The following is a 21,169-nucleotide window of genomic DNA, read 5'->3' on the forward strand; positions in this document are numbered from 1 at the left end:
AAACATGTTTACATCCACACCCAGACACTTTCAAGAGTTGGTTTATTGAAATAAGCCTTTTTATTGGTTTTCATGCAAGTCAATTCTCTAATAATGCAATATAAATGCATTCACAAAATGTATTTTAAAAATATGATTATTTTATGTGGTGACTTCAAAATCTACAGTAAATATACTTATATTCTGACTATAGTGTTACATTAGTTATGAAAGTTGTGATGTTAAATGAATGATTAAAATCTCTAGAGTCCTCTGGGGAATCTTTCACAGACCTATTATTCTCTTATGTTGTCCTACATATGCGTGATCTGAAAAAAATTATTTATAATTTCTTGGGTCAAGAAAGAGAATGTGATTTCCAAAAATAATACAGCTGGATCTTCTTTGAAGATGCTTTATTGTCACAAATAACCTGTGCACCACAGTAAGCTTGTCGTAGGTATTTATATGGTAGGTTAAATCAGAGAAATGGGTGGAAATGTATGCTGATTAGGCTATTTATGGCTTTATGCTGATAAGTAAAATGTTAAAATGCATTACTTGACCACATTTGTTGTTGGCTTAAGCCCCGGTCAGACCACACGATTTTTATCAACTTTGTTGGTTACCACACTGGAGTCACTTTGTCTGATTATGTAATTTTTTTTTTCTTGATAAAACCTTGACTTGTCTTGGGTAACAAATGTGCCAGACTACATGTTTTTTTCTTCACGATCAGTCTTCCCATGAAATCTATGATGAGCGTTATTTTCCAAAGCAGTCACAAATATTGCTAATGTTGCTATAACAATGTACCTTATCTCAATTTAGATTTTTTTAACCTTATTTCAATCTCAATAAACACCGATGCTTGCAGACAGCTAATACTACATTATTTAAGGGCATTCTTTATGATATGGATGGGATCAAACATCATTCCTTTTTAATACACTGTAAAAAATAAAAAACTTAAAATTTTAAAGCAACCAGCTGCAAAGAAATTTTTATTTCATTAAGCTTCAGTGGTCAAAGTTGTGCCAATTCTTTTTTTTTAAGTTGACTGAAAAGGCTGTTTTAAGTCAAGCATACTTTTTGAAATAATTTGGCTAACAAAGTTATGTCATTAAGAAAAGTTACAAGTACACCCAAGTACACTTACAAAAACAGTAGTTTGCTGAGAGTCTGGATGTATGGCAATACATCTATGTAAAAAGCCATTTTCTAGAGAAAAAAAATGTTGTGCAAGACAGACAGATGGACAGAGAGAAAGACTGAATAGTGGGTCCTGCTGTGTTTTGAAAAGAGTCATATGGAACATGGCTAATATACTTAATATATTAATATAATATACTCAATGCACACACAACTTCATTAGGTCTCACAAAACACACAGTCAACACACACACAGACACACACACACACACACACACACACACACACACATTCAAACGTATACCCCGTGAGACCGGATGCATCTATGGCTTCTATTTGTGCTTGTCTCACATCTTTGTCTCTGATCCACAAGCACTCATCCACACATGCTCGCAGGGCAGTGGAAGTGCTTTGTGATGTGACTGTGGTCATTAGCAGGGCTGGCTGGTCGATCCCACGCCACGTCTCCGTCTTTGCCTGAGTATTAGTGGGTGTGTGAGTCGAGCACTGTTAGTCCCTTTGGCAAGAAGCATAGAGAGCTAATGGAGTTACACACACACAGCAGCCCTACTGTCCATTACACTGACAGCCTATAAATACAAACACACACACACAAATGCATTCCTCTAATCTATTTTTTAAAATGATCTACCCTTCAAGGCTTTGAAACCTGTATAGAGTCAGAGTAATTTTTTTTCTTTCTTTCTTTCTTTCTTTCTTTCTTTCTTTCTTTCTTTCTTTCTTTCTTTCTTTCTTTCTTTCTTTCTTTCTTTCTTTCTTTCTTTCTTTCTTTCTTTCTTTCTTTCTTTTTGAACAATTTCCGATTACATCCACATTTTGTGTTTAAAGTTTATTATAATTTAGAAAACTACATTTCTCCGAGGTAACCCAACATATCATGAAGAGTTTAGATGCCAAAGCCACTAAACACCATTTCTGCCAAAACTGAGATAATGACATTAAGTGAATGCTTTATGCACATAAAACATGTTCAACAAATAGATTTGCTTCAAATCATCTAAAACGTAGCGTCAGCTTGTTTAGAAATAACAGTTTGTACACAAAAGCCGCTAAACGCCCCTTGCCTTTGACAGCAAAAGCCACTATATCCTGAGAACCAATCAGAAGTTGCGAATCGAATCATATGTTTTCAATGTATCAGCGCACTGATATGCCGACTTTTATGAAGAGAGTGTTTTATTCCGCTTTCGATTTAGATTTTAAAAGACGAAGATTGATGAACTGGATGAGCCTGTCCGACTGTCAGTGGATGGCAAATGAAAACGCCCCTAACCTTAAAACTGTGCATTATAAAAAAAAGAAAACACAATGTACAGTCGGAAGTGTAGCAAGCAGTCATAGCATTTGTTCGGTCAGGGGTGCTACTTTGAATGAGTTCGATTTACTATATATTAAACGGCAACTTCATTTAACAAAAGACAGAGTTAAGATGCCTTTTTTTATCCCACATTCAATTCAATTCAATTCAGCTTAATTTGTATAGAGCTTTTACAATGTAGATTGTGTCAAAGCAGCTTCACATAAATGGTCATAGTAACTGGATCAGGGTAGTTCAGTTTTTAGTGTTTAAGTTCAGTTCAGTTTAGCTCAGTTCAGTGTGGTTTACATGGATGCTATGATAGAAACAAGACATAAAAAAGAGACCAAGATTTTGAGTATGGTGAGAATGAATGAATGACAGCTTCAAAAATTGTCTGAGGGACATCCCCTTTTTGTAGGCCCACCTAGTGATTTATCTGCTTATGTAAGCTACTTTTTAAAAGATAATGTAATGCATAAAACTATACATTTACATTAGCCTACTTCATATTACCTATATGTCTGATAAGCTTTATATAGTAATGGACAATGCACAGATATTGATGTTTCACAATGTTTTAAACTAATATTTGAATCTACCAAGCCTACAGTATTTTACAATGTTTACATTGCTCTACCTGCATTAAATCTTAATCCTTAATATCAGAAATGACAGCAGATTGTTAAGATTTAGTTAATGTCATTTTTAATGATATTGATTGATGCATTTACTTGACAAATTTCATTCATTTATTTTCCTTCTGCTTTTTCTTTGGTTTACCACAGCAGAATGAACTGACACTTACTTGACAGGTGTATTTTTAATTTTGGTTTGTGTAATGTGTTTTATGTTTGGAAAAATAATTTCCAATTGCATATTTAGCAATTTTTTTTTATTAAATACACTGTCTTGTCCCGATAGGTGGATTTAGAGGTTTTTGCAAAAAAAGCAGAGGTGGATTTAGCTGGTTTTGACGCAAAAGAAAATCTATCTTGTTAAAAACCAAAGAATTGTTTAAATGACATTTATGAAAAAGAAAAGTTATTTTATTTACTAGATTATAACCTTTTCATTACATATAAAATGAAACTTCTGAGCCTAATTATAGGAGCCTGATAGAAAATGCTCATTTACAAGAAAAGAGGTCTGATGGATTTAGAGGGTTTTGCATCTGAACTCTTTACATAGTTAATTGGTTTATTAAATTAATTTATTAAACAATTTGTTAATGAACCAATAATATAAGTTGTTAGAAGTTATAAAAACTAATGGCAAACATTTTATAATAAATACACACTATGAATCATCTGTTAAGCCTTAGCAAATAGTGAATTCATTATTTGTTAAGCATTACCGTTACATTAATAAATGTTAGTAAGCAGTTGCTGTTACAAACGCTCTATTCTTGACTTTATAAGCACATGTTTAATGTGGGTAATAATTGTACTTTCGTAATTTGTGATTTTACTAAATTTAGTATTGTATTATTTACAAACTGTATTTAGTAGTCAATGGTTTTTAAGACCATTCAGAATGTTCACATATCTAATTATTCATTTTAGTTTATTTTTAATTTTATTTATTTTAGTTAAGGTTGCAAAGATTCATTTTTCATTTGATACAGTTTCATTTGTGTATCTTCAAATTATAGAAATGTCGTTTATGTTCTTTTTTCATGTTTATGTTTATATATCCAATATTTAGAATAATACTGAGCCCTTAATTGTCATTTAAAAGGGATTTATTAAGCATAAATAGTACTTACTTTAAATTAAGTCACAAAACTGGATGACGTTAAGTTAATAAATGCTTTAATAACATACAAATTAGCTATTAGTATATGCCTGAAAAATAAGAAATATAAATCTTATTTGAAGAGTTTGTTAATCATTTACTAACTCATTCTGTATGATCTTAAAACCACCAACTTACCTTAAATAACAAGTTTGTAAATATTGCAATGCTAATTTAGCAATGAAACATGAATCATTAACAAAGTATAAAAAAGCACATTACATGTGCTTTAAAGTCAAAAATAGAGCAATTGTAGCTGTAGTTATAAACTGCTTACTAACGTTTATTTGAGTAGAATTAATGCTTAACAAACGAGTTCCTTATTTGCTAATACTTAATAAACGATTCATAGTGTGTAGTTATTAAAAAAGGTAAACACTGTACATGTTGTACATTATCTACACAGAGTTTCAGGATAGATAGATAGATAGATAGATAGATAGATAGATAGATAGATAGATAGATAGATAGATAGATAGATAGATAGATGGATGGATGGATGGATGGATGGATGGATGGATGGATGGATGGATGGATGGATGGATGGATGGATGGATGGATGGATGGATGGATGGATGGATGGATGGATGGATGGATGGATGGATGGATGGATGGATGGAAGGACGGACGGACGGACAGACGGACGGACGGACTGATCTTAGTTAGTTAGTTAGTTAGTTAGTTAGTTAGTTAGTTAGTTAGTTAGTTAGTTAGTTAGTTAGTTAGTTAGTTAGTTAGTTAGTTAGTTATGACATTTCTGAATTCTTAGCAGACACACAGAAAAAAAACACTCCTCTAAATGACTAAACTGAGCTGTGCAGAAATACCCAGAAGTTGTCCTGACAACCCAACCCATGCTCTAAACTGAGAAAATGTGTCTGGTATATTGGATGTTTGGATTGAGGAGCTTATTTTTCAGCCAGACATCAAGAGGAATCTACCTCCATAATGAAGACGGAGATGTTATTTTCTCTCTCTTTTTCGTTCTCACCAATTCCATCTGTGTCATTCCCTGTGTCTCCCTCACTCACTTTCTTTTAATCTTCTTTTTTCATTAAATTGTCTCTTCTCATGCTGTGTAATCCAGACTGGGAATCCGAACATCATTACAAGATGGATCTCTTTCCAGTTCTGCTCAGAGCCGTTTAGCCCAACACTTCCACCACACACAGGGAGCAGGTGCTGAGGAGAGAAACCTCTGAATGGATGATGAACTAGACATGCCTCTCAGCTCATTATTGATTAAATAATAGTAATAGGAAGTCCATTGCTAGTGTTATGATGTGGATTAATTCACTCCAGATGCATTATTCAGGCTATGTCTACAATAATCCAGATGTTTGGTTTAAATACACACTCACAAGTGCATAGTCATTTTCTTACTGTAAACTTTAAAATCTGGTATATTATTATCTGGCACATATTAAACCTATTAGATTTCACTGTATTACAGTTTGTTGGTTGCAATTTGAGATAAATATTTCTTTGTGCGATTGCTGTACATTCTGCCTAAAATAACAGAAAATTAAAACATGAAAATAATTTCATTTTAATCCTAGGACACGCTAAGCTGACATTTAAAAAAAAAAAAAAATAGTGCCAACGAAAACCGACTGTATTGTAAAGCATTTGCAGACTGTAAAAAAGCTGCATGTGAACACACCAAACTACTGAAACAACAATGCTCATCCTGCACTATGTGAAACATACATACATTCATTTTCTTGTCAGCTTAGTCCCTTTATTAATCTGGGGGCACCACAATGGAATGAACCGCCAACTTATGCAGCAGTTTTACAAAGCGGATGCTCTTCCAGCTGCAACCCATCACTGGGAAAGCATTATTTCACATGATCAAATTTTAAAGGGATTTTAAAGTTGCTAAATTTTGGGTAAGCTTAGATTGTTTTAGAATAATTTTTTTAAATTATATCCAGATTGATATAAACATATCCATAGATTTTTGTGACTTTGTAAATAAGTGATCTTTAATTAAGTTCATCCAAAAATAAAAATAAAAATGTCACTATTAAATACTCACTATTTACTCATCCTCAAGTGGTTCCAGTCTTGTATGACTTTCTGTATACTGTTGAAAACAAAAGAAGATAAACACATACCATGGAAGTCAATGGTTACTGGTTTCCAGCCTTTGTCAAAATAACGTCTTTAGCTGATAACCGTAAGTAATGTACAAACTAAACATAATGTAATGCATTATAATTATAACAAATGGTTCATAATTTAATCATTTTAATAATTAATAATATAATAACATCTTGAGCTCATTCTTTCATTTTCTTTTTGGCTTAGTCCATTTATTAATCTGGGGTTGCCACAGCGGAATGAACCGCCAACTTACCCAGCGCATGTTTTACGCAGCGGATGCCCTTCCAGCTGCAACCCATCTCTGAGAAATCTTGAGCTCATATTGTAATAATTTATTATTTCATGTAATAATATTTTCACATAATGTAGTAGTATATAATATTCAGTTTTGGGTGATCTGTATGTCTTTAATAAACAATAAAGTGAATGAATGGACAAAATAAAATAAACCAGAAATAAACTAGGCAGACACAGTCATTTTGTCTTGCACATGCTGCTAAAAAAATAAGGCCAAAGTGAACAGCAGTGCATGATCTGATGGCCGATGTTGTAATTTCATTGCTGTGACATGAAGCTAAGAATGGGCATCCAGAGGGGCACATGTATTGTGTTTGAATGTGGCCAAGCCAACTGTGGGTGACCTATGCACAATTGTATGAAGAGTTCCCATGGCAATGGCTTGACCGAGGGTTGCAGGTGAATCTGGGAGAGAGGAAAAAAAAAAAGGCGTAATGAGTCTCTGTCCACCTCTGTGAGCATGTGGTGAAAAGGAGCATAAAGCTGACCTTATGGGTCTCAGATGATACACACGCCTTAGTTTGAGAAAAAGCAGGGCACAACCTGAAATGTATTTTTGTTTTTTATATGCATATGCACAGCATCGTCATTATTTTTTCTCTCTATTCATGCCTGCTCATTTTCCGTTCCACTGTTTTTGTTCCCTCTTTTTTTATTGTTCAGACTGTTTTTTATTCAGTGTATGAAGTGCGACTCTGAAGTATCAAATTCAAAAGATCTGCAAATGTTCTTAGGATGCCAGAAATAACATTCATGTAATGCTGATCCATTCTCAGGCTTTCATTGAGTTATACAAGATAAATAGGTTTATTTGTTTCAAACTGAGGTTCAAACATCTTTTTTTCAGATCCAGCCTTCATGTCCTTCCTAATGAAATCCATTTGATGCATAATACTTTCTGAATTCTCAGTGGTGCGGAAGAAGACAAGAAGACTGCTCACACTTTATCACAAGCTGCTTTTCCACATGCTGCATTATAGGATCTGATTTTGTTTTAAGGATTGAAGCATTGCAGCTATATGTATAAATGAATGAATTTATTTATTTATCAGGGACAATGCACAAAAATTACATTAACCTCAAAGAGGAAAGATGCATTGTGCCAGGTTGTAGCAAGATTGCTAACAATTATATTCAATTAATTAAAGTCAGTTTAAATATTCAAACATATTCGCTTTTAAACGAAAACACTGACAACTCAAAAACATCTCACTCAGTGTGTACAAATTTTATTTGACAAAAACCACCTCCTAGTCAGGCGTGAAAACAACTTATAATTTGTACATGTGATTATTTCTGTTGGAAGAGAATTCGATAGATTCCTGTCACACATTATTGTTCAAAGGAGTATCATCTACTGTAATTAAAATCTAATTTGTATAATCAACATTTTTTTATTGTTGTTGTTTTTTTTTTTTTTTTTGTTTATTAATGGGCAAAGTCAACAGAAAATAGTAGACAGGTTATTTTTTTAATTACATTTAAATCAAATAAAAAAATGTCACCCAACAGATGGGTTTTGTCAATTCTTTTACTCTGGGTTGGGTTAATAGAACCCAGCCTTAATTTTATTTTTAAGTTTATTTATAAACTAATTTCGAGAGGATCATGTGTTTATGATTGCTTCCAACTGGTCCCGCATTATTCAATTTATGATTCACCAATCAGATGATTCCTAAACCACTATAAATACCCTAAGTTCCATATAACAGCCATCTTAATTTTGAAGAATCCCCCCTTCCACCCCTACTCCTCCTTTTCTAGATGGGTGGAACGGTGGCCCAGAAATAAGCATTGTTGCCTCACAGCTAGAACGTCACTGGTTCTAGTCCTTACCAACTAACCATTTACTCACTTACCACTTCTCCCCATGCTCAAGTGGGTTTCCCCCAGGTTCCACAGTTTCCTCCCACTTTCCAAAATCATGCAACTTAAGTTAATTAACTAATCCAAATCAGCACCATAGACATGCTCCTAGTAAGTAGTTATCTCTTATGAGCAATCAGTTATGTTCATTAGCTACTAAAGCAGGGGAGTTCTCAACACCGACCTTTCTCCTTGCAAATGGGAGGGAGCCCTGGGCTTAAGGCTCTTATGAGCTTAGGGCTCTCTCCCGGGACAGCATGCCAAACAAGCTTTAAAATCAGTCATCAGCTAACTGTGAACTCTTGAAAAACATGATTATTTAAAAAAATGCATAGTTGTAACACAATCATCAGTTTTTAAAAAATATACATAATTTAAAGTGCACTTTTTAGCATTTAAATGCTTCCTCTTGGACATATTCTAAAGCATGACTTGGAATTCCATTTCTATGCTGATGATACCCAAATTTTTTATCAGTACCAAAACTATTACAGGTATCTCAGAAACAATAACTAACTAGTTGCAAGAAATTAAAGCATGGTGTGATGACAATATCCTCAAAATTTGACTGCACCAAGTCAGAAGTTATTTTCATTGATACCCCTTTAGCCAATATAGGCTCATTCTAAAAACATAGCCTTAAAAAAATTTCTGCAGATACAAATTATGTGCCCAGAAGTATGTATGGCTACGTTTCGTCTTTAAAATGTATGCTATGGGCCGGTATGACGCAGTTTCTTATTGAACTATTGATTGATTATCATAACACCCTTTATTGTGGCTTACCTGCAAATTTCTTTAAGCTCTTGGAATGCATAAAGAACTAAAACAGCTTCACGTATCCTTACTCATACTCCGTCTCATCAGCATACCACAGAACCATGCACACATTGATTTAAAAACTTATCAAGCTATACAAAGCACTGTTTCTTTATATACTGTATGTGATTTAATCACCCCTTAGACACAATTTCTTCGTTCTGCAGATTCATTACTTCTCCAACAACCTCCATGCAGATATATTTGTACTTTAGCAGCCCCAAGGTTATGAAATGCACATTCATTGACTGTTAGATCCCAACTTTAAGTAGTATTAAGAAACAGTTTGAAACGTACTTTTTATGATGGTGTTTTCCTCTTAGTTGTGTGTGCAATTGTACTTTTATTATATGATGTGTCTTTGTCAAGTTTTTTTTTTTCTCTTCTGTATTGCACTTTTTATGTAGCATTTATTTATTTTTGGTTTAAAAATTGTGTTATAATTCTTAGTTAATGTTTTATTGATAAGGAGAATTGTACCTTTAAATATAGTGAAACCATATTTTGATTGTGTGATGATGCAGAGATGAGGTGAATTTAACATGAGAATGAAAGTCTCATTTGATTTGATTAATGGCAATGAGTTTATCTCATAATGAGGCCAAAACAGCTTTTATTCTCTCTTACCTATCACAAATGTCAGCTTCATCTGTGCACCTTAAAGCCTCCCTCTCAGACACTCTGCATGACTCAGTGTCTCATACTGTTCCCTACTGTACGCTATCGTTTGAGTGTAATCCCCACTCTATGCTTCTTTGTTCTTCTGCCTCTTTCCCCTATGTGCTCTCTAGAAGAGACGTCAGCTCTCCAAGTCACAAAAATAAAAGCTGTAAACTTGTGGCACACAGATCTTTAGTCTTGACAAAATGTTTATACTGTATGCCTTCTAAAGCGGGATTCTGCTTTGGTTGTTGCACTAAATATCACAAGCAGACGATGAAGAGAACGAGAGGCTGGAAACTGCACAAACCAGTTCAGTGTCTGGCGGTACAAAGCGGCCGAGACACCACTCAAAAACAAGACAGAAGACAGTTAGAGATGTATTATGTAAATGCTGGAATAAAAAGGCTACTAAATTCCTGATTATAGCCTTTTGTCCGTAAAATTAACTTTTAGTCTCACTCCTGCATTTAGAGGTTGTCTGTTCATGGAATTCCTGTCAAAGTAAATACTGAGTAGTGACAGTACACGTCTTAATCATATTTTAGTCTTTTATAACTTATTGTTTAGTATGTGTATAAGTGTTTCACAAATATATTCACTCATCGACCACTTTATTAGGTACACTGTACTAATATCAGGATTGACCCCCCTTTTGTCTTAATCCTTTGTGACATAGAATCAACAAGGGGCTGGAAATCCTCAGGAGTCACTTGAGGATTTAGTGACTGTGGAGGCCATTTGAGTATAATGAACTCATGTCATGTACAAGAGACCAGTCTGAAATTATTTGCGCTTTATAACATGGCGTGTTATCCTGCTGGAAGTAGGATGGATACACTGTGGTCATAAAGGGATGAACATGGTCAGCAACTTATGGGCCCAAAATGTGCCAAGAAAAGATCCCCCACACCATTACCCCATCAGCAGCATCCTGAAGCAATGATGAATGGATCCATGCTTTCTTGCTTTTGATGCCAAACTCTGACCCTACCATCCGAATGTCAAAGCAGAAATCGAGACTCATCAGACCAGGCAAAGTTTTTCCAGTCTTCTATTGTCCAATTTTGGTGAGCCTGTGAAAATTGTATTTCTTATGCTGCTGTAACCCATCCGCCTCAAGGTTGGACGTGTTGTGCATTCAGAGATGCACTTCTGCATATACCTAGGTTTTAACAAGTGGTTATTTGACCATCAGCTCAAACCAGTCTGGCCATTCTCCTCTGACCTCTGGCATCAACAAGGCATTTGCCCCCACAGAACTGCGACTCACTGAACATTTGTACCATTGTACAGCTCGGTTTCCTTTCTCTGAAACCATTTGAGAGTTTCCTTTTTGGATCATTATCTTGCTGAAATGTCCACCCTGGTTTATATATATACAACTTAGATGCCAGAGTTTGATTAATTTTAAATCTTAAGTACCCTATATAAGTTTTAGTGCATAAGTGTTAGTTTTATGTTTAGTTTCTGTGAACAATAATAACAACCCTGGAGAGCCATGTCATATATTGTAAGTTTTAAAACACAGGCAGAGTGAAAAATAGAAAGTTTATTTTGAGTTCAGTTGTCCCTTTAAGAAACACATGACACTGAATTTTATCAATTTTGATTCTACTAACACACACACACGCATATGCACACAGGCTTGCAGATGATGGAAACCTCTTTAGTGCTGTGGGACAGATTTGACTTTCAAGTGTTCGCTGACAGAACATCTCCAGTGGACAAGCCGCACTGCTCTCTCATCTCTGTCAACACCCACCCACATGATTAACAATTTAACAGCATAGCTAAAAGAGAAGATTTTGGGAAATGAAGAAGAAAAACCCCTGCAAGCTTCACCTGGGAAAACTAACTGATGTGTTTATGACAGACCAGTTCTCAACTTACAGCTTGGTGAAGGCAGATACAGCTACATTTCTGATTTAATTTCTGTTCAAAGTAAAAAGGCAACACAAATGATTAATTCATGCGATTCACAAATCAATCAAACATAGCATAATAAAATACATTTGCTTAAAAAAAAAACACAAAATAACTGTGATGATCCCAAGTAAAGCCAAATTGGCAGAGAAGAGGCCAGAGGGACCAGATGCCTCATTGTACGATATTGATTTTACAGAACAGTTCAATAAAGTTATTATTAAGAAGCTTTCATTTTAGAAACAATGTCACCAGTTACTTTGATTAGTTTTGAGAAAGATCCAGACGATACAACAAAATATGGTACAGTGATTTCAGATCTTAATCAATCCATGTTCAAATGTGTCAACTGATTCAACTATCTTAGGGTCCTATCATACATCCGGCGCTAAAAGGCTTAAGACGTTTTTGGCATAATTTGTTGCAAGTCTCAGACCAGCGCAACCCTAATTTTCATGTTTTGCTCCACGTTGTTTAAATAGCTATTTCATTTGTGCCACTTTGTTTACTCATAGGTGTTCCGGTTTAAAAAGAAGATGGGTTGAGGCGCATTGTTGGCACGTTGCTATTTTGAAGAACTTAAATAGACTGTAAAACTGTAAAACTGACTGAAGTAGATGTACAGAAATACGCAAATATATTTACATATGAAAAAATGTAAAGGATTAAAATGTTACAAAAATTATTTTTTTCGAAATAAATATAAAAACCACTGCCTTTTCCATTTCGAGGGGGATTTTTCAGTTTATTCACGACAAATTGCATTTGTATAATGTTATTATTATAAGCAGTATTGTTTATTATATGATTTTTATATATTAAAAAAAACAAGTTTAGATTTGTCCATCTGTTGGGTTTTGGAAATGTATGCACCACCATATGGGGCATAAGAATACGTGTGTTTGGAAATAACTATAAATGGTTTTTTGACCATACTTCATTATTATTTTTCATTTATTTGTTTGCTGGAAACTAGAACTGAATTTAGAAATAGTTTTGAAATAAATGTTTGTGCTTAACAAACAAAAGGAGTAAAGTAAAGAGTAAAAGTAAAGTAAAGAGAAAGTAAATTGGAGAAGGCTTGTTCTCTATCCTTGAGCTGCAGAGGGTCTGTTTAACTGTTTTCTCATTAGTAAAGCATTCAGCTTTTTCCACTTACAAAGTCCGCCATGTAAATAGCAGATGCTCCATGGCGTGAACTAACTAACTCTTAAAGAGAATGGGAGATGAGAGATGAGATTGGTTTAATGCATGTTATGCTCAAAACACACCCATAACTCATTAAGAGAATGCGCACAACCCTGTTAGACCATGCGCTATGGCATATTTTTATATCCTTAAAATGCAGTGCAAAAGTGGATTCGTACACACCCTTAATGCTTTTGAGCCATGCACTTTAGACTTTGCACCTAGATTATTAACCTAGAGCCCATTTGGCTTGTTTTATAGCTAAACGTGATAAATATGCAATAAAGTGAATTATTCAGTTGACTATTATTACTCAGCAATGAATACTTTGATTTGATCCTGAATGAATCAATGTTTGAATAAATCATTTAACTGAATGATTTATCGGAGTCTCTCATAAAGACCTGTTTATTTGCTGAAAAAGTCAGTGTGAGTGAATTACTTGAACACATTATTGATTGACTATTTAATAATTTAAAATGTATTCAATTAAAATTAAATTATTACAATTATATCCAAAGTAACGTATGAATACCAGTTAGACATCACATCTCTTTCATTTATTTCCTAAAACTTCTAGATATATTATGGTACATAGCTCTACATATGTAATAAATCTGTCTATCTGAGCTGAATCTGCTATTAAGAATGAGGTAGGGCTTATTATTGTGACAGATGCAGGTTATTGGCTACTACAGTGAATACATATGACATGTGTCATAGGGACTGATGTTAAGGCCTCTGTCATCCTGTCACTCATAGAGGATTTTGGGGTCAAACACTGGCCAGACTGAAGCCATGGATGATTTCTGGGTCAGAGTTGCTTCTTTCCTAGATGTGAGTGCAGTGGCCTGCCGAATCAGTCACAGCGAAGCAATGGATCTAGTGGGATATTGGGATTATGATGAATGGGCCTAAAGTTAAAGATAGATGCATCAGAGCTTTCATCTTCAAGTGCACTGCTGTGTTGCAGAGAAGTGCTGTCATTGCTTCTGAACAGAGAATATAAGCAGTTTCCTTTTGTCATTTCTGCTCTGGCTCAGGAACTGGCTTATGTTCTACCAATGTGGTGACTCACAGACAGGATAATACCCACAAAGCTGAAAAGAGTTTTTGTTCATGGACTGATATAAAGAAACTGAAGAAGAATAGAGATTAATGTGCATGTTTTGTATTATGTGGATATTCACTAATAGAATATTTGCATATTAATTGAAGTATTTTCACTTTTGATATTGATATTTCTCAGAGATTGTGTTTTTAGAAAACCTTAGCAATCCTTTCTGTCATGGTGCCTAATAAACTAACTCAATCTTGAAAGATCTCAGTTTGATGTGCATTGATTACAATATGCATCCATTATATTTTTTTTCCCAGGGAAAAAATATTTCCTAAGGACCTGAATGGAATTAAACTAGATTTTTGGTAAAAACCCAAACAATACAAACAAAACAAAAAAAAGGAAAAAAAATTATGTTAGTAACAATGAAGGCCTTTCATTCCACTGTACCGACCCCTGATTAATAAAGGGACTAAGCCGAAAAGAAAATGAATGAATGAATGAATGAATACCACTGAAATGACACAAGGAAAAAGTACTGAACCACTAAAACGTATTTAATACTTTATATAAGAGTCTTTTTTGGTGATAGTTGCTTAAGTCGTGCATTGCTCAGGTGTGATTTTTTTTCACAGACTTCAACAGAGTGTACAAATCTTGCTGGTTCTGTGGGTCTTGTCTATCAAAACTGGCCTTTAATTTGTATTTTTTATTACATTTATTCAGGTCATTGGCTGGGCCATTCTGCGGCTTGATTTTCTTTCTCTGAAAGCATTTGAGAGTTTCCTTGGTTGTCTTTTGGATCATTGTCTTGCTGAAATGTCCACCCTGGTTTCATCTTCGACATCCTGATAATATAGATGTTGGACTAATGAAGCTAATAATAATTTTCACCAACGAAGGCCAGAGGGTTACTGAAAACATTTCACTGCCTTTCTGCACCTCACTTTGTTTATGTGTTCAATACTTTTTTTTAAATTTTTAAACTAATTAGATTTGTTTTATTTTTATTTATGTATTTCTTTGATTGTTATCAAAATTCTGTGAAAATTTCAACAGCACCTTTAGAAATATGTTTTCTGAGGAAAATGCTGTTGAATATAGTACTTATTTCCCCTCTGTATGTATGTGTTTCTAATTGGTCTGTCAATTTAGTCGAGTTTTTCATGGTTTATATTGTATATGTCATTTAAAAATGTAAAATGTCATATAATAAAAAAAAACAATATATATATATATATATATATATATATATATATATATATATATATATATATATATATATATATATATATATATATATATATATAAGAAAATTAAATGTTTGAAAGCCAGTTTTAATCCACTAAGTTTTGATTTCTTAAATCTTAAAAAAAAAGTTAAAAGACAAAGTATTGTTCTGTCTAGTCTTCAAGACCTTTAGAAATTAAATACAAGTTTTGGTAGAGTTGTTCTTTTTTGTATTATGTTTTTGTTTTATTTTGTTTTCTATGGTGATATTGGCTCTAATCAACAGCCTATGAATCATATAGACAAAAAGCAGATTTCTCCTAGTGTGTATGCATGTGTGTATGTGTGTGTGCACGCATGTGTGTGTTCAATTTAGTTTCAAAAGAGAAGGTGAAAATGTGACAGCTGTTGCCAAGGCAACCACCTCACATGATTACATGATCATTTTCACCCGGGCGTGTGACAAAAAGCACAAACCGCCAAACCTTTGAGATGAATTTTGAAAGAGCTACTGATTTCTGTCTAACATTGACAAAAGAGTGTTTGTGTACATTTGAGGTCATGCCAGGCTTTCAGCAATGACCCTGTTCTTCCTGTGTACACTTTTTTTTGTCCTCTTCCTTTTCTTTGCAATCATGTCTGCCATCTAAAACTTGATCAAAGCTCAATCACGTCTCTCTCTTTCTTTTTCTCTGTTCGCAGCTGGCGACGTGGGACTCTGATCGTGGGCTGAACGGCAGTCTGAGGGAGAACCGGGCTGATCACGGCATGCAAGGAATTACTCTCAAAGTGGTGACCTTACTGGTGCGTATTTCAACAAATCTGATTCAGCTCCCTGTTGGTCCAATCAAAGTATTACTGATGCCAGGTTACTGGAATGAAAAAGGATGATTTAGTAGTACATGCTCTTTGAATAACAACTCTTGTCAAGCAATCATTTTCCCTCCCCTGTTTTTTGATTGAATAATGTTGTTTAACCCACTAACCCCATTTATAAGCTTAGGGATTTTATTTCACTGTTCTAATCAGTTCCTGCACGTAATGATTGGATGGCTGGAATGTTGCTATAGAGAAAAAAAAAAGTATTGTTCCACAATCATGTCTTACATGAATTACAAATATACTTTGTAGTGTCATCTGTTCCCATAATAGTCTAAAGTCTGATCTATACTTTCGCCTGGCACCACATCGCGCGCCTCCTCTGAATGAGTTCTCACCTCACAAAGTAGATGAGGTTTCCAGAAATATGTCATATTAATAACATCGTTCAAGATTTTTTAACTAATTATTTTTATAAATTATTTTAATGATTATAAAGATTTTTCTTACCATTCATGATTTTTAAATCAAACTTTGATGCATCATTTGCTTGTGATCTCAGACAGTTCTACCTATTAAAGTTGATTAAAATATTAATTACAAAAGAACATGGGTTGCTCTACAAATATATATATATTTTTATTATAGAAAGCAAAAACTATGATCACCAATAAACTCCAAAAAAAAAAAAAAAAAAAAAACAGGGCATCAGTGTGTTGTAAACTGATAGGTTCAAATAATGTGTTTCAATTATGAATCAAATAATTTGTTCCTTAATTATTATATAATAATTATATAGTAACTATTAAATTATTTTGAATTCAAAATGAATGGTGAAAAAACAAATTTCTGTAATTAAATAACCTGTTTTGGCTTCTAAGCTTTTACAAAAAAGTGCCTCCTTTCCCACTGTTGTTGAAATTTCTAGTCAAGAATTATTGTCCATCTGGTTATCCCTATGATCACACATGGATGAATCATAAAGATGTCTGTACAGTCGTACCTGTTTCAGACAAAATCTCTTCAAAATGATTCATTATTTAATTCGATTGAAACGCTGCACAGTGTGAACTGTTTGCTTGAGTCTCAAAAAATTGTATATGCTCTGTCAGCCAAAATCATGTTGCTTGCACCCAAAGCAAACCTCTGCAAACATCGTGATGATGTCACATTCGCCACGTGCACTCAAGCAAACTAGCGGACGCGTCCAAATAGGACAGGGTAAAATTGTGATTTTCTAAAATTCATAAAATTGTAATTCAGTTGATTTGAATGTCATCACTCGATTAAATAGGCGTCATTCAGCTAATAGATATGGGCCAGTAGAGGTAATAGTAGGCGCTAAAGGCTGTTATAATTCATCAACATTGTTAATCAGCTATAGATTGGATGTGGCTGTGGCCAATTCTGTTAACGAGAATTATTTATATTATTTATTAAATTTCCCGTTAACTGTATTTTATTAATGTCTACCCCTACCCCAACCATAAACCTATTCGTCACAGTAATGTAAAAACAGATCTAGATCCGGAGCCTTTTCTAATAGTGAATCTGATTAACTGCTAGAATTATTTACAATATTTATTAAATTTTACATTAATTGTATTTTATTAACATCCTAACCAACCCTAAACCCAACAGTCCCAGTAATGTAAAATACAGATCTGGACCTGGAGTCTTCTCTATTAGTATAGATGATTAACCATGTGGATGGATGATAACAGCCTTGTATTCTAGCCTACTAGTAGCCACAGAAGGCCCAAAACTAACAGCTGATAACCACTGATATTGCCCATTTAATCATGTGATAACATTCAAACAGGTGTGTATTTTGATTGTAAAAATCATGACCTTTTTTTTTCCTCTTCCTTCAGTTCTACTTTTTTACCCACAACCTTATACAAAATATGTGTATAGTAAAATAACATACAGCATTAGTAGCCCATTTGACTACTCTTTTATTTTTTTTTTATTTACTCTTTTTTAAAAAAAATTTAAGAAAACTTTTTTATAGATAAAAAACGAACAACTCAAGTAATATTGTGATATAAATTTTATTCTATTGTTTTGAAATTTTCTTTTATTGTTCAAATGTGTAAGAAATTTAATCAAAATAGATTTTAAAACCAAAAGAACTGGGAGCATGAATCATGAATTGTGTTGCCAAATTATATTATGGATCACAGTCACATTCATTATTTATGGTTGTCATAAGCAGTTTATGTTTCCAGATGGTTGCTCTGTGTATGTCTTTTTTTCTCATCAGACATCAGTACTTTAGTCATGCACACTCTTGATGCTTTTTTTTTTTGCCAGGGATTCCTTTGGGCTTTGCTCTTTATTTATTCTCCAGTCTATCTCTATGGTGCTCTCTCACAACACAATTACAGTTCACTTGCTTGAGCCTCAGATATTTCATCTGTCTGCGTTTGAGTGCACAGGGCCTGTTTCACAAAACAGTCAATCTTGTTTGGTGGTGATATGCCTTACTGCAAATTGCCCAGATGAATTTAGAGAGGTAATTTCTGTCTGATGGGGCAGTGCATGCTCTTCTGGCCATGGTGTAACAGGTCAACTGAAACACTTCATTTAGATTAACCTGAGACCAAAGAGTCCCAGCTGTCACTGGTAAAAGTGTCACGTCAGCCAATGCTTTGAATGTGACTGAGAGCCAATCTGACCACAAGTCACGACCTGAACAGATGGATTCACCACAGAGAAATGGTTTGTGATCAATATTAAATCTTTAAATCGCAGAAAAATGTCCAAACGTATTAGTCTGGCAGCTCTCTGCTTTCATCTTTGCTTCCCCTCAAATTAATAATTGATAAGATCCAATCTGAATCTGTGACACTAACGCCAAATAATGGATATGTCAGCTCATAAGCCTGTCCATTAGTGTCAAGATGCTCTGAGAGATGCATGTAAATTGTGAGAAAATCCTAAACTCGCAAATATCATAGTTTGAAAAACTCTGCAAAACTATTGCACGTGAAATGCATGTATGATTTATTTTATTTTAAGATAAGCAGTGTTGGATAAGTTACTTAAAGTAATAGATTACAAATGACTGAATACCAAGGGTGACGCAGTGGCGCAGTAGGTAGTGCTGTCGCCTCACAGCAAGGGTTGCTGGTTTGAATCTCAGCTCAGTCGGAGTTTCTGTGTGGAGTTTGCATGTTCTCCCAGTTTACTCCAGGTGCTCCGGTTTCCCCCACAATCCAAAGACATGCGTACATACAAGAGAGCCTTCTGCCGCTTGTCTGCTGTGTGTTCTGCTGCTTGTCTGCTGTGTGTTTGCGTCACTCACAATTTGCGCCTCCATTGGAAATAGCAAACTTGTGGGTGCAAAAGACGCAACATGTAAACGGCCCCCTATAAGCAGCTACACTTCTCTTTACTTTTCAGAAGTTAGCTTCATTCCCATCCTGCACAAAAATCCAATTTAGCCTATTTAGGCTGAGTTGGGCCACTGTGTTTTTGGACGCTGGTGTCCTCCTTGACAGGTATTGTCATAGAATGCTTTCTTTTCCAGTTGCTGGTCAAGTTAAAAGCAGATGAAATTCCCTTATAGAATGAACATAGACTGAATTTCACAGTAGTATTTTTGTTTTTACACTCAATGAAATCAAAGTAATATCTGTATGCTCACTTGAAGAAGCAACCAGTCTCATCAGCAGCTATTTCAGCTTGCATTCTCCAGCAATTTAAATGCGAATGCTTATTAACTGACGTTGCAGCGGAAAAAGTGATTTAAAAAAAGCAAAGGTACCACTTTATTTTAATGGTCCCTTTGAGTATTGGTAGACTATCTGCTTAATATCTGTTGATACTGTTCCTTCAACAGACATTTAACTGACTATAAGAAACTTTGCAAGTACATGTCAATTTACACTGACCCTAACCCCAACCTAACAGTCTACTTTTAATCTAATGAGAATTATGAGAAATCCAGGTACAATGTATGAAACAGACCACCAAAATAAAGTGTGACCAAAGCAAATATTATTTTCTAAAATCTATATTTGTACCGCAAGTAATGCAATAACACTGACTGTAGTAAATCTTATCAAATTACACAAATAAAAAATGTAATTTATTACTTTACTGCATTCCCGCAAAATTATTTAATTAGAATACAGTAAAGTGGTAGAGAATTCTGAAAGCCAGGATTTAAAAAGTGGTATTGATGTCTTTTTCCATAAATAAAGATTTTTTTTTAGCTAACATCAATCCATATTCCTTAACACATTTCTAAACATAATAGTTTTAATAACTCATTTCTAATAACTGACAGTAAATAATATTTGACTAGATCTTTTTCAAGACACTTCTATAGAGCTTAAAGTGACATTTAAAGGCTTAACTAGGTTAATTAGGTTAACTAGGCAGGTTAGGGTAACTAGGGGTAGGGTAACTTGTTCTGTATACTATTATAAATATAGCTTAAAGGGTTAATAATTTTGTCCTTAAATTTTTGTTTACAAAATGTAAAAACTGATTTTATTCTAGCCAAAATAAAACAAATAAGACTCTCTCTAGAAGAAAAAATATTATCAGACATACTGTGAAAATCTCCTTGCTCTGTTAAACATCATTTGGGAAATATTTAAAAAATGAAAAAAATTCTAGGGGGGGCTATTAATTCTGACTTCAAATATATATATATACTATACTATGTATAATTTACTATAATTGCAGCAATGGTAAGTATTGTATTCTACTTAATTCAAAGAATTCAGAAATACAGAATTCTCATTGACCCCAAATATCAGTGGCAGTGTATGTTAAGACAAAACAAGTGCTTGCATTCTCTCATCTACACTGAAAAAAAAATATATATATATATTTAAAGATGATTCCTTGGATTTACTAAAATCTTTTTTTTATTTGTGTTTAATTTAAACAGACAAATTAAGTTGAACATTACTTAATTCAATTTTGTTTTG

The 21,169-nt window shown here is 34.1% G+C and overlaps 1 protein-coding gene across 24 annotated transcripts in view; it reads left to right on the top strand.

Annotated features, from left to right (window-relative positions):
• Nucleotides 1-21,169, top strand: part of grid1a (glutamate receptor, ionotropic, delta 1a) — a 492,166-nt gene that overhangs the window by 440,231 nt on the left and 30,766 nt on the right. For all 24 annotated transcript variants that reach the window (XM_087290557.1, XM_087290561.1, XM_087290565.1 and 21 more), the window contains one exon: nucleotides 16,104-16,205. In XM_087290557.1, coding sequence (XP_087146683.1) covers nucleotides 16,104-16,205 — 102 coding nt within the window. The remainder of the gene's footprint in view (nucleotides 1-16,103; nucleotides 16,206-21,169) is intronic.

Source organism: Danio rerio, chromosome 17 (genome assembly GCF_052040795.2).
Source record: "Danio rerio strain M-AB ecotype USA chromosome 17, GRCz13ab, whole genome shotgun sequence".
Lineage (NCBI taxonomy): Eukaryota > Metazoa > Chordata > Actinopteri > Cypriniformes > Danionidae > Danio > Danio rerio.